The sequence below is a fragment of the Dermacentor andersoni genome, chromosome 10 (assembly GCF_023375885.2).
Source record: "Dermacentor andersoni chromosome 10, qqDerAnde1_hic_scaffold, whole genome shotgun sequence".
NCBI classification, from domain to species: domain Eukaryota; kingdom Metazoa; phylum Arthropoda; class Arachnida; order Ixodida; family Ixodidae; genus Dermacentor; species Dermacentor andersoni.
In genome coordinates, this window is record NC_092823.1 from 29,073,010 (window position 1) to 29,085,462 (window position 12,453).

The 12,453-nt window shown below is 42.8% G+C and overlaps 1 protein-coding gene across 1 annotated transcript; it reads right to left on the minus strand.

Annotated features, from left to right (window-relative positions):
* Positions 1 to 11,385: 11,385 nt before the first annotated feature.
* On the minus strand, positions 11,386 to 11,856 carry LOC126519196 (uncharacterized). The gene has a single exon (XM_072284652.1). It carries the CDS (start codon positions 11,854 to 11,856, stop codon positions 11,386 to 11,388), a length of 471 nt encoding a protein of 156 aa, XP_072140753.1.
* Positions 11,857 to 12,453: the final 597 nt, after the last annotated feature.

Below are 12,453 nucleotides of genomic sequence, written 5' to 3' on the forward strand. Positions count from 1 at the left end.
TTCTTTCCATCGCTCTTTGTGCTGTCTTGTTTTGAAGCTTCTACGTTATGCTCCATGTTTCTGCCCTATATGCTAGCATCGGTAGGTTGCAATGATTTTACACTTATGACAGTGGTAAGCGTCTAGTCAGGATTTGTTAATGCCTGCCATATGTGCTCCAGCCCATTTTTATTCTTCTGTAAATTTGCAGGAGCAAGCAATCAGCTAGCGCAAGACAGGGGTAATTAGAGAATGCTGGAAGAGGCATCTGTCCTGCAGTGGACACAAAATTAGGCTTATGACAAATATCACTCTCGTGATCAGGGTTCCCTGTGAGGAAATAACCTAGATAAACATACTCCTGCACACACTAGGGGTTGACTGGCAATCATGAATTATTGTTACTTATTCTTCACAGGCTATCGAACATAACATTTCCCTTTTGCATGTTAATCTGAAACCGTGTTCTTACACTTTCTCAGTTAAGGACCTATCATTTGTTGCAATTCATCCCCAGTGTCGATCGACAGGACAATGTCATCCGCAAACCAAAGGTTCAGATATTGGTCGTCGATCCTAATTGCGAAGCCTTTAAAGCGCAATAGCTTGAAAACTTCTAAGGATGCAGTGACAGCATTGGAGATTGTCTCCTAGCTCGCCTGACAGATAGTACAACTGACCTAATCCATAAAAAGTAGCTTCCCAAATTGAAAACTACTCTGAAGGCCGTGTATAAAATTACGGCACTTGTAAACTGCTGTTTTAGACTTAAAATGCACTTACTGGTAATAATATGCTGGCCTCAGCAGTTCTGAAGATTAATGGCTCCTATACAAAAAGACAATAGATTTAGCAAGGCAGTTAGTAGAAATGGTTTTCAACTTACGCATATGTTAAGGCAGCTGGAATCAATTCCTGGTGACCCTGTGCAAATCCGAAATGCTCATTTCTACATGGGGAAGGAGGTGTACATTGCAGTGAAATGCCTTTGCTACACATAAAATATGTGAACATACTCTGTCAGCCTTGCGGTTTGTTCAGTCAAATGTGGACTGCAAAAGTTGTATTCAAAATTATAAGCACTGGTCAAACACTACAAGTAGCCTCACAAATAACTTGTTCGAAACTATGTTAAGATACTTTCCTTAATAATGCAGGCAATTATGGCCAGGTTGCAGCGCAGTACAAGATACAAGACAAAGACAGGCGCTGCTTGCAATAAGGCAGAACTTAGCCAAAGCCACATATTACTGAAAACTTCCAAATGTAGTTACGCATGCTTACGTCACCGGCTGAACTTTTAAACAGAGGAAATATAAAACAGAAAAGAAACTCATGAAAAATAATACCGTAGAAGATGCAACCAATAGGCAGGATTATGACCTGACAAATGTGGTAGAATCATAGAATCCTGCAAACCATCTATCTCAATGTAATTTTGCATTACATGAACATTGTTGTCTTCATAATACCATGTAGCTGGACTACTATTTTAGAACACTAAAATAGACCTAATTGTCACATAAAGGCCTAGGTGACTACTGCAGGTGAATGGCAGTTTCTGCGGAGGGTTATAAATTTTTATTATGGCCACTTGAACAACATTTCAACTTACAGATTATATGATCCAATTCCTGAGCACCTGTCAGCCGAAGACATGTAGCTCTCCTTGCACCCACAAAAAATTGTTATAACGATTTCACTGATTTTGTCATTACAAAAGGTGCATACCCAGTGAGCCTTGTTTCTTGGGAAACAGGAATCTGCATACTAAATGTAAATACAATAGTACTCATAAAACTATTCTGCACACATCACAAGTTAGAAACATATTACTGATGCTGATTTTCTCTCGTATCGAATGGTTGTGAGCTCCATATTACTGAATTAAATGTTTACACCAGTTCATGAAGCATTGCTACAAATGAACACCCAAGCTGCTGGAATGTTATGCAGGACATGAAATTTACACTGGTCAATGGCATATCAGACGTGTTTGGATGTCTGTACGGAGGCAATATTCTAATCTTCCTCACTTATTGTAAACAACATGGCTTGAGAGCGAAGCAGTAATAGCATGCCTATAACAGCTGAATATCACAGCCACTGCAAAAAGTTGGTGGTCTACTATCGGACGACAAGCTCAACTTAGGGTGAAATATCAGCATATTCATAGCAGTTTCTTGTAGAATCAGACCTGCAGGAATAGTGGCAAATACTAGCGCAAGAAAGCTTACCCAAGCACACACGTGTTATGCGCCATCTGCTGTGGTACTCGATGGCAGGATTGAATTGGTTACACGTTGCTGCAATCAAAATCCCCTTCAAATATTCTGCCACGCTTGACTTCCTAGTGCTCTGAATTTTTTAGTAAATTATTATTTATATCTAACCATAAGCACCGCCAATTAGATGAACTAATATTGTTCTCAGCCTTTGAGGATGGAGACTTTACTAGAGTAGAAAAATTAGGCACACGCATTGTGTTTCCAGTAAATCAGTGCAAAAAAACTGAAGTAGTACACAACCAAATAACAGTCCGCAAAATGAATATTGTCCCTCTACTAAAGCACATCAAATAAAATCGATGCGAGGATGGCATCACTTTACTAGTAACACAAGTCTAAAAAACTGTAAATTAGTCAAGCAATGAAACTTTACCTCTCAGTCACACGCTTGGCCTGTGCTGCAGTGCTTTATCTTCAGGGCTATCCACGCAGTTACCACAGGAAGCAAAAAAAATAGCTTCTTGAATCAAAAATGACTGATTGCTGTCTATATAATCAGACCTGTAAGCCATTAACCAGCTGCACTTCAGAATGTGCTACATTTGTTTCACAGCACTGTAATAACAGTGCCTGTTTGGAATTGTGAATGCCATAAATTGCAACGTCAAGCACTATGAGCAAAATGAGAACAAGGTGAAAGGCGGAACCTCAAACACATAAACACCCATACACATACAGTGCAAGCATGACCTCTCCAAATGAAATAACGTGTTTCCATGATGATAGCTGAGCTAGTTGATGCAGATAAACACAAACTGCGACAATACAGGACATAAGGAAAGAAACGGAAAGACGACCTGCACTTATCTGTCATACTTTTTCCTGGTGTCCTGTCTTGTGGTGCAGCTTGCATCAATGAAAAAAATAAACACATTTTAATGATGAACCTGTTAAGCAAGGCTCAACAGCTGAAATCTATGTGTTCATGTAGACTACTGATAGCACGCAAGTCTACGAAACTATTACTCTTGTCTTTTAAGGCACAATTCCGTACAGACGCTGTGAGTGGCAAGAACTAGTGATAACCATCAGAATAAATTTTTAGAAAGGTTCTAAGCTCAACCAAACTAGATGCTAAGCTTGGCAAATTGATATGGTGCCATATTGCTCAAGTAAAGAAGTGGATAGCGGTATCTCCCTTTTTATCTTTTCCTTGATAAAGCTACAGCAACTTAGTTTAAGCACAGGGAGCCCCTGGCTAATGTTTTGAAGACTCGTGCAAATGCTTTCCTACTATACAACCAAATGAAGTCAACATACATCGTCTCTAAAGAAGGAGGCGTTTCCGATGGCGTACTGTCATCGTCAGAGTTGCAACTGGGTGACCTGCGAAGTAAGCAAAATTTCGTCTTTTAATGTTGTCTCAGAGACATTAGTACATTAACTTTCCTTGTAAGTTGACTTGGTGAAAGATGACATTTCACAAAGTGAAAAACAAATGTGGTACATCAACTGAATCTCCATCAAGTAGGTAAAAATCAGACTTCTCACAAACTAAAAAAACTCACAGGATGGTTAAATGTGTGTAGGTGAATGAGCATAAGTCGTGGTGTGGTGTATTACTCTCCATCTTGTGCTTGCCGAATTGCATGAAAGTCTAAACGTTCCGCTTCTTCCTTGACATTTCAGAGAAAGGTTGTTTTATGAATTCTTGTATAACCTACTATGCTCCTCTCATATGCTCAAGTACTCGCTAGCTTTCTTCTAAGGATACAGTGGCACAGCCAGAAACACTATGATGATAATGGCATGAAAATTCTGAAACGATCAAGGTAGTAAACGTAACAGCACGACAACATGAGGACTATCAGATGACAAGTGTGCGGCAACGTTGGCGTGGCAATGACTTTGATAATAATATGACAAGAAGTGGATGATGAAGCTGGAATTACGATGATGGAACGCTCACAAGGGCATCACGACGATGGTATGCGTGACGATGGCAACACAATGGTGCAATGACTATGGCGAGAATCAGATGACTACAAATGACACATATTAAGTGGCATGATGACACCCATGGGTACATACCCAGGCGTACATAACCATGAGATCTGTAGACTGCACCCTCTCCAGGATTGGCTCACCACTGCAGACGTTGCAAAATTACGCAAGAAGCTATGGAGAGCTAATGCCTTAAAATAATAAAATGCAGATTCTCAGATTCTGATTAAGCATCTAGCCTTCTTAAAAATTGTTAACAATAAGTGATTAACAAGCTGCAGCTAAATAAAAAAAATGAACCTATGCAGCTTAAGGCAGTATTGTCAAGAGTACATTATACCTATTATGAAGTTGAACATAAAGGTTACATGAAAACCTCACCCTGTAGTCCTAACCTAAGCAGCAATCTATTATATCTCCACAAAAACAAAGTTCATCTAAAGAGTTTGTAACAAAATGTGTAATACAGTACTTGCACACACACATGTACATTTATGAATTTGTAGTAAGACATTGTATAGGGTCAACTGGTGCACCTGAACATCACAAAAAAACTGTACAACATGGACAAAGGCATGGTACAGAATGCGCTACTGCCTCTGATTTCCTTTGCTTTTGTCCACACTGCATTGCAGTTTTTACCTAAATCTCACCTCCCACAGCCATATTTCAGGGAAGACACCAAATAAATACATTTTGCAGAGTAATAGGAACAAAATACTTCACAAGAAAATATCTGGAGTTTCAAGGAATCCAACTTGGATCATATGCAAAAACGCGTCATGAAAATTCCAGCACGCCTTCTGCCAAGCAATACTATGGTCTATGGCTTCAAGGTGCGATGGCAGTACTCATCACATCTATTCAATGAAAGTAATGCATAACCAACTATGTCGCATGCAAGTTCCTTGTGGACTTGTCATTATGTAGATAGTTGCATTAACGTTTAAATGTTATTCAAATAAATTTATTTTGAATTTCATATACATTGTACATGTTTATTGTCATAACCACTCCTAACGAGATTTTACATTGTTTTTGGTTTATGGTGCTCTATAGATACTTGCTCTGGTGACAAGGACCAATAGATGTTTCTACTAAAGTACTGCGTAAATCTTCCCTACTTTAATACACATCCCTTGCATATAATAAATTGCATAATCAGACTTTCAGAGTGGTTCACAACACATTACTTTCGGTATTTCTTGCAGCCTTCTTTATTACCATTCCCCAGTATGATTTGAGATTTACTGTTGCTGAGTTTCCTGTATCTGCTGCAATGCGCTTTTCTGCTCAGATTTTCAGGAAGACCTGCAATGTCACTTAGGTTTTTCTCGACAATCATTTTTTTTCAGAGAAAACCTGGACCCTATATATTTGAAACCATAACTCAAAAGTTCTCCAAGCACCAGCAAAATTTTGGAATTGCGATATGTATGACATCCTCGCTCTATGGCCCACACTACAATGAGTGAATGTTGACTACACTTGGAGGCAGCAGCGATGTTGGGTGACTTCCGACAATATAATAAATGGGGGCACCTGTAAAGAAATACTGTTGCATTTAAAGATGCAAAACCACCTCAGAGAATGAATCCAGATGTAAGCACCTATGCACCCTAGAGGAATAGTTACCTCAGACCGGAAGATGAAAGTTCCATGGATTTACGCACATATCTTCGCTTGCCTCGACCTCTCTCCCCATCAGTAGTAGCAGTGTTGTCAGTGTCCTCACCGACGATAGCCTTTTCTGTGGCACGTTTATATGTGCCTGTAAAGAAACAGTGAAGGCGCAGGTGTAATATCGCACGCATGACAGGCTATAAAGGATAGTATTCATCATATGTACATCTTAGCACAACTGCGATTTCCTATGATTTTCAGTCTTATATTTTTCTAAGTGTTGAAAGTACACATCATTAATGTAACCGACTATACACCCGTTATCTGTCTTTCTGCAAAGTAAAACAAAAATAAATGTCGCCATTACTTAGGAAAGTTTTTTGTGCTTTCCAGAAGGCCCCTAGACAGGAACATAGTAAATATATGTGGTGATTCCAATAAATGATGCTCCTCTGAAAAGCTCAGCAAACTAATGTCGTGGCTTCAGTCTCACAAGAAATTGACATGAACCCCGTCGTTTTATGAAACCCAGTTTCTATTGCTGCCGCCTTTTGATACTCCCAGCCAACACACAATGTCCCACTAAACGCAGCATCACGGCTTATTGGCAGTACAGCGTTCGACACTGCAAGTAATCAGAGTAGCTGTCAGTTGAGCTGAAACGCAAGTGCCTTCAATCACCACCAACGCACGTGTACAACTCCTTTTCTAAATCGAATTCATTTCAATTAACACGAGCTTTAAAAATAGGGTTGTACACATGCCTTGGCTGTGACTGAATGCACTTGTGTTTCGGTCTTCATATCTCACGTTCAATTCTGATTTTGAATGACGCTGCTTCGTGGTGACTAAAATTCTCTCTGTATATAAGAACACCTTTGCTAAATAATATCTTCCAGTTGGTAGTAGTGCTTGTCCTGTGTTCTTGCGAAGTCTCTTTCTTAGTAGCTTTCCATCATTAAGTAATCAGTGCCCTTCGAAAATGCAGCGTCTTCAGAAAATATTTGCTCAGTGTGATAGTTCCACTCCTGAACAATTTGATGCGACTTGGCCCTTGATGCACTGAACTGATAGCTGACAGTGCTCTTAAATGGCATTGCATGAAGATATAGAGACTGGCCAGCAAGGATGGCTGACAGATTCAGTTCTAGGTCTTGTGAGAGCAAAATTATCTCCAAAAGTGATCAGTGAAGGTCAGTGCCCCAGCCAACTACAATGATTTGCTTGCATATCCTAATCCACTCATGCCCTGCTGATAGCATGGCTGATGGCAAAATAGATTAGAGCCTCTCTAACCGCCGTATTCACAAACGCTCCTTTCCTTACTCGTAAAGGTGGCCTTTCGTAAGGAGAACTTAAGTTAAAGTGTGAGGAAAGGTTAAGGCGCCCTTCAAAGACCCACCTTAGGACATTTTAAGGCCACCTTCCGAATAGCGCCCTTATCTGAACAAGTTTGTGACATGGGAGCGAGGCTATGCACATTTTTACGCGGTAATCTTCTGTGCATATACGTAAAATTTATTCCTGCAATAAAATACTAATAAGACTGAGCCCCAGCACTCCTACAAGCAAGCACCGCCAACTTTGGACAGAAAGTTTACCCATTGTTGACTCAACTTTGTTTTCGGCTGGCCACTATGCAGCGTTGCCGGCGTGCCGTCACAACAACATGCTTAAGCATGCTGGCTGCTTTTCACGTTGTCCCTTTTTTGTGTGTGTTTACTTCGCGAAGCCGGTCGGTGCTTTTTATTGTTTGGACTTTTTCTTTTCGTGTTTTTTTTCTGCTGTTGTCTACTTTTGTGTAATAATAATTTCTTAAGAAGAAAAATTGTAATGGAGGGGAAGAAAAGAATAAATTTTAGCGAGGAGGAGCGAAGCGTGCTTATCGATCTGGTAAGCAAGTACAAGGACCTCGTCGAAAACAAACGGACGGACTGGGTGTCCTTGGACAAGAAAAAGACGACGTGGAAGCAGATCACGGACGAATACAACTGCCGGCCCAATGTTCGATTTCGCACCGAACCGCAACTGCGCAAATGTTGGGATAATTTAAAAGAAAAGTGGAGGAAAGGGAAGGCCGACAACATGAAGGAAGTGTTTACGACAGGTGAGCTGCTCGTGTTCTCTCTGTTCCGTTTTCGCTACTCGCTACTTTCGCTTAAGTAAAGCTACATTTTGCTGATAGTGAGGCTCCTTGATGTATGCCTAAAGCGGCTTAGCCGCGTCAGCTCCGTCGCCGTGCCAGAATAAGTTGCTTCGGTGAAATATGGCATGTGATTGATTGTTCGCACCTTGCTTCGAGACTTTTAATTTCTTTTTTTTGTTGTTGTTGTAGATGTCGCGCTCTCGAACGCAAGCACGCAATTTTATAACGTTCTCGCGTGGCCGTGGCTTAACGGCGTGTACCAAGCGCGTGTTTACATAAACGCGAGCTCGAGTCCACACTGGCCGTCGCCAAATTAGCTGGTGCCCGTAGACGGCGACAAGTCCACTGCCATTCACGCAAATATCGCAAAAGTAATGATTAAAGCATGTTCACGCTTAGCACGACGCTAGCCGTGTGCAGTTAATTCAGAAATGATTGGCGCATAAGCAACGTCGTGGTGTCTTTTCAGGAGGTGGCAGCGCGCCAGCGAGCCAACTGACCGACGAGTTGAAGCGAGTTGGAGCTGCCGCATCGCATATGTCGACGCGGGTGCACAACCCGTTCGACAGTGACCGTGGGCGCCACGTCTTTGCTGTTGGATCGCAAGTCGACCCGAGTGTCGTCTCGCTGCTTCAACCGATGCAGGTGGAGTCGCTGGAACCGCCCGATGGTATGCGAATTGCGATGGCAGCTTTTTGGAAGCAAATGGTTGATCGTACTGGGCGAGCACAGATGAGCAAAGGCGTTGCACCAAAATCTCTCATTCAGAGGGGAAGCCCTGTAAACATTCACTGCTTGCACATTTATTGTGTACATTTAGCCAAACAAGTGGCTTACAACACCTGTATGAGCACTGTCCAAACATTTGACGTGTTGATAGTGATTGCTCTCTGCTGGTAGCTTCTGTTCATTAGTGCAGTGAAAATCACGAGGCTTGCACTTGAAATGCACATAAGTCTGCCACTAGTATAGTGCATGTGCTACTTGCTCTGCACTGTGCAAGTCCCCGAAGAAAACAGAGCTGTGACTAGTTGCAGGGCTTCATACATCGAGGCACTGCATTCGAGTCAACAAATGGGTGCACTGTTGTTGGCAGCAGTGCCCTGCGCAAAGCAGTATCAATGCTACCAGCCAACCTTGCCTATCACATAGCTAGCAAAAGAGCCAGCTTTTAAGAAACCCCAGGAGTATGCCCCCATTCCTGCTGTGTGCTTTAATGTTTTCAACAGGGGTAGACAGTGAACTGCTTCCACTGATTGCTACTGTGCGAGTAAAAATCCAAAAGGAGAAAAAGCCAGCTAAACTATATGGGCTGTAACATTATTAATTTATTGCATTTCATGAAGCACATACATATTCATTAATTCAGTCCAGTCCTTGATATTGTATAGTACACAAGGTATAGTGTCGCAAGTGCTTGTAGTTGCTCACTCGGATAAGTGGAAGCAAAATTTGTGTTCACACAGTCAGTCTTCATGCATATTGTTATCATAAATTGTGTTCAAAGCTAACAGCTGCAAATGTCTTCGCAGATAACATATATCAGTGGGATTCGCCGGCAAGCCCTGTGGATGACAGCAGCCAGGACACACAAAATAGAGCAGTCACAGCTGAGATGTCAGCAGGACCAGTCGACCCGCAGCCAGTTGCCCCGCAGCCAGTTGCCCCGCAGCTGCCTTCCCCATTACCGGCTGCACCGTCAGAGGCTACCCCGCGAGGCTCGATTTCTGTTGTACAACGCAGAATGTTTGCAACGAAAAGGGCAGCCCTTGAAGAAGAGCTCAGTGCCCGCATTCAAGGTGTGGAAGAGGACAGCAAGCGGAAGAAGCGGGAGCATGTACTAAAGATGAAACTAATGCGTGCGGAACATCCGCTTCACATGAAGCAATCGAAGCAGCTACACGAGATGGAGTGTGCGACCAGGAAAGCGAAGCTCCAGCTTCTCCAGCTGAAAATAGCTGCAGTGAAAAAAGGCAGTGAATAAAATGGGACAAGCTCTTTTATTTTGAATATGCATTGTGTTTTGCTGGAACAGTTTAGGAAAAATATTGCTGAATAAGACGTGCTCGTGTTCTGAAGCCACTCGCTGAGTCAACGGGCTGTGGTCCTTGAGCTTGTGAAGCTGGGGAGGGTTGCTGACTGTTGCATGGGTCAGGAGGCAGTTCATCACTTTGACGGTTCCGGCCAAAGTTGTGCAGAGCTGCACACGCCGTTACGACAATGGCAGATGTTTTCGTTTCTATTTGTAATTTCATATCAAGGCATGGGAATCTTCTTTTCGAGATACCGAAAGCCCTTTCGACGGTGTTCCGTGTCCGGATTTGAGATTTGTTATACCTGAATAAAAAGATGTTGCATATTTTCGTGTATTGCTCTATGTTACTGTGATCATGCAGTCATGCACACCTGTACTCTGGGCTGTCTGTGCTTCCAGGATATTTTATTGGTGTCATGAGGTATGGTCGGCAAGCATACCCCATGTCTCCAAGGAGTACGCCAGGTATAGTCCCCTCTTCATATCGAGCTCTTGCACTGCTGTTGTCAAAAATTCTGCTGTCGTGGGCTGAGCCCGGCCAGCTTGCAACCAAATCAAAGAATTCATTTGAGGTCCTGTGATAGCCTGCAAACACGCCAAAAAAAGAAGAATGAAGTTGATTTTTTTGCAACTGCTCTGTATTACCTGCAGATAATTTTTCAAGTTTATATAAAGAGTACCAGTAATGTCCTTGTTACAATAGCGATCAAGTGCGTCCTAAAAAAATCTCCTATTTTAACATTAATCGAATACTATAAATTTCTTTTGGAGAAAAGTGAGTGAAGCAGATATTTAGCTTTATGGAGCTCGCAACCTGATACACTCGCGAAGTCACGCACATTTTTGTTTATTCCCTGCTGCGTTTATTACCATTGTAATGGGAGGCCGACGTAGGTTAAAAAGCACAACAACGGTAACCACTACCATAGAGGAAATGCAGCCTTGACAAGCGTTAGCAACGGCAGCGCATTACTGTATTGGCCGTACTTCTGTCTGGAAGAATTTTTAGCGCAAGTCTAGTTGAGTAAACGGGAAAAAAAGCGACAGAGACACGTTTTTGCGAAACTCTGGGTGAGTAAATAGAAACAAATGAGAGAGACATTTTGGCCTCTTGCTTTCTTTTTCTTCTTGCCCTGTTCACTCAACCTGAATTGGGCTAAAAACAAGACAAGACCATGCTGTAAAGACTTCTAAAAACTAAGATATTTGAAGAAGTGCCTCTGTCTGCCGCATAAAAGAGCGCGTATTTCACTTACCTGCACATTGAATGAGAAATATCCCTTCCTGTTTCTGAATACTTGGGCGTCGTTTCCGCCTGGACTTTTGATCCGCACGTGGGTGCAATCAATGCAATCAGTTACCCTGGGAAACTACGCCTTCTTATAAAACTGGTGCATGACTTCGTGCATTTTCCCCGTGTCGGGGAACTTGACAAGCGCGGGGAACAATGTTCCGGCAATCATTGTAGACACCCGCGTGACAACACGGGAAACAGTTGGCTGCGACACGTTAACCAGGTCTCCCGACACAACCTGAAAAGTTCCCGCGCCGTAAAAACGAAGTGTCGCGAGCAGTTGCAACAGCGGCGGCACAGGGAAACCACATCCGTCCGTGTTCTGATGCAGCGGCAACATGGACAGCAGCTCGAGCACAGCTGCCTTGGAGAAACGGTATCTCGCTAAAAACTCCTGATCCTTGAACACCTCCATGGGATTCTGGCGATCCCTAATGTTCCGCTGCAATGACAGCACAAAACTGTAGGCTTGGTGGTCCTCGATTTCTTCCGCACAGTTCACAAAATCGATGAACTCGCTGAAGCAGTCGTCGTAGCGCGCCGCCATGTTGGAATGGATAAGGAGCCGTTAAGGCACCTCAGATGCTACCTTAAGGAGGCTCCCCCGTCGCGAACTTAAGTTGGGCTTAAGGGGGCCGCTGAGGGCAAGGTCTGTTCTTGAAACGCGTTAAGGAGCCGAAAAGGTAAGGAACACTAAAGATAAGGGTGAGGTTGGTTTGTGAATACGGCGGTAAGAAGACGAAAAGTTGCACCTGCGTCGGCAGTTCGAAAATTATTAGTGTTAGGAACCGGGCACCATTTTGATGACCTACAACGCCAGGTATTTTTCCACATCAACATTTGGCATAAGTGCGGCGTTCTATACTTTTATTAAGTATTTAGCTGAACCAGAAGTGCTGAGGCTGAAAATGGTAGTGATATTATCATGTTGATAGAAATGTGTGAAAAAGTGTTACCTACCCCTTATGTAATGCCCCTCGAGGCCCTTTGGGAACCAATAAATAAATATATTGTAAAAAAGATAACGAACGTGCGCACTGGGTCAGCAGCATCGGCAGCATCAAGCGCGCAGCAGAAGCTCGAGCTCGGGGACTGTGCTCGGTGCATCGTAGAACCGGCGGTCGCTGCGAACCCGAATAAACCT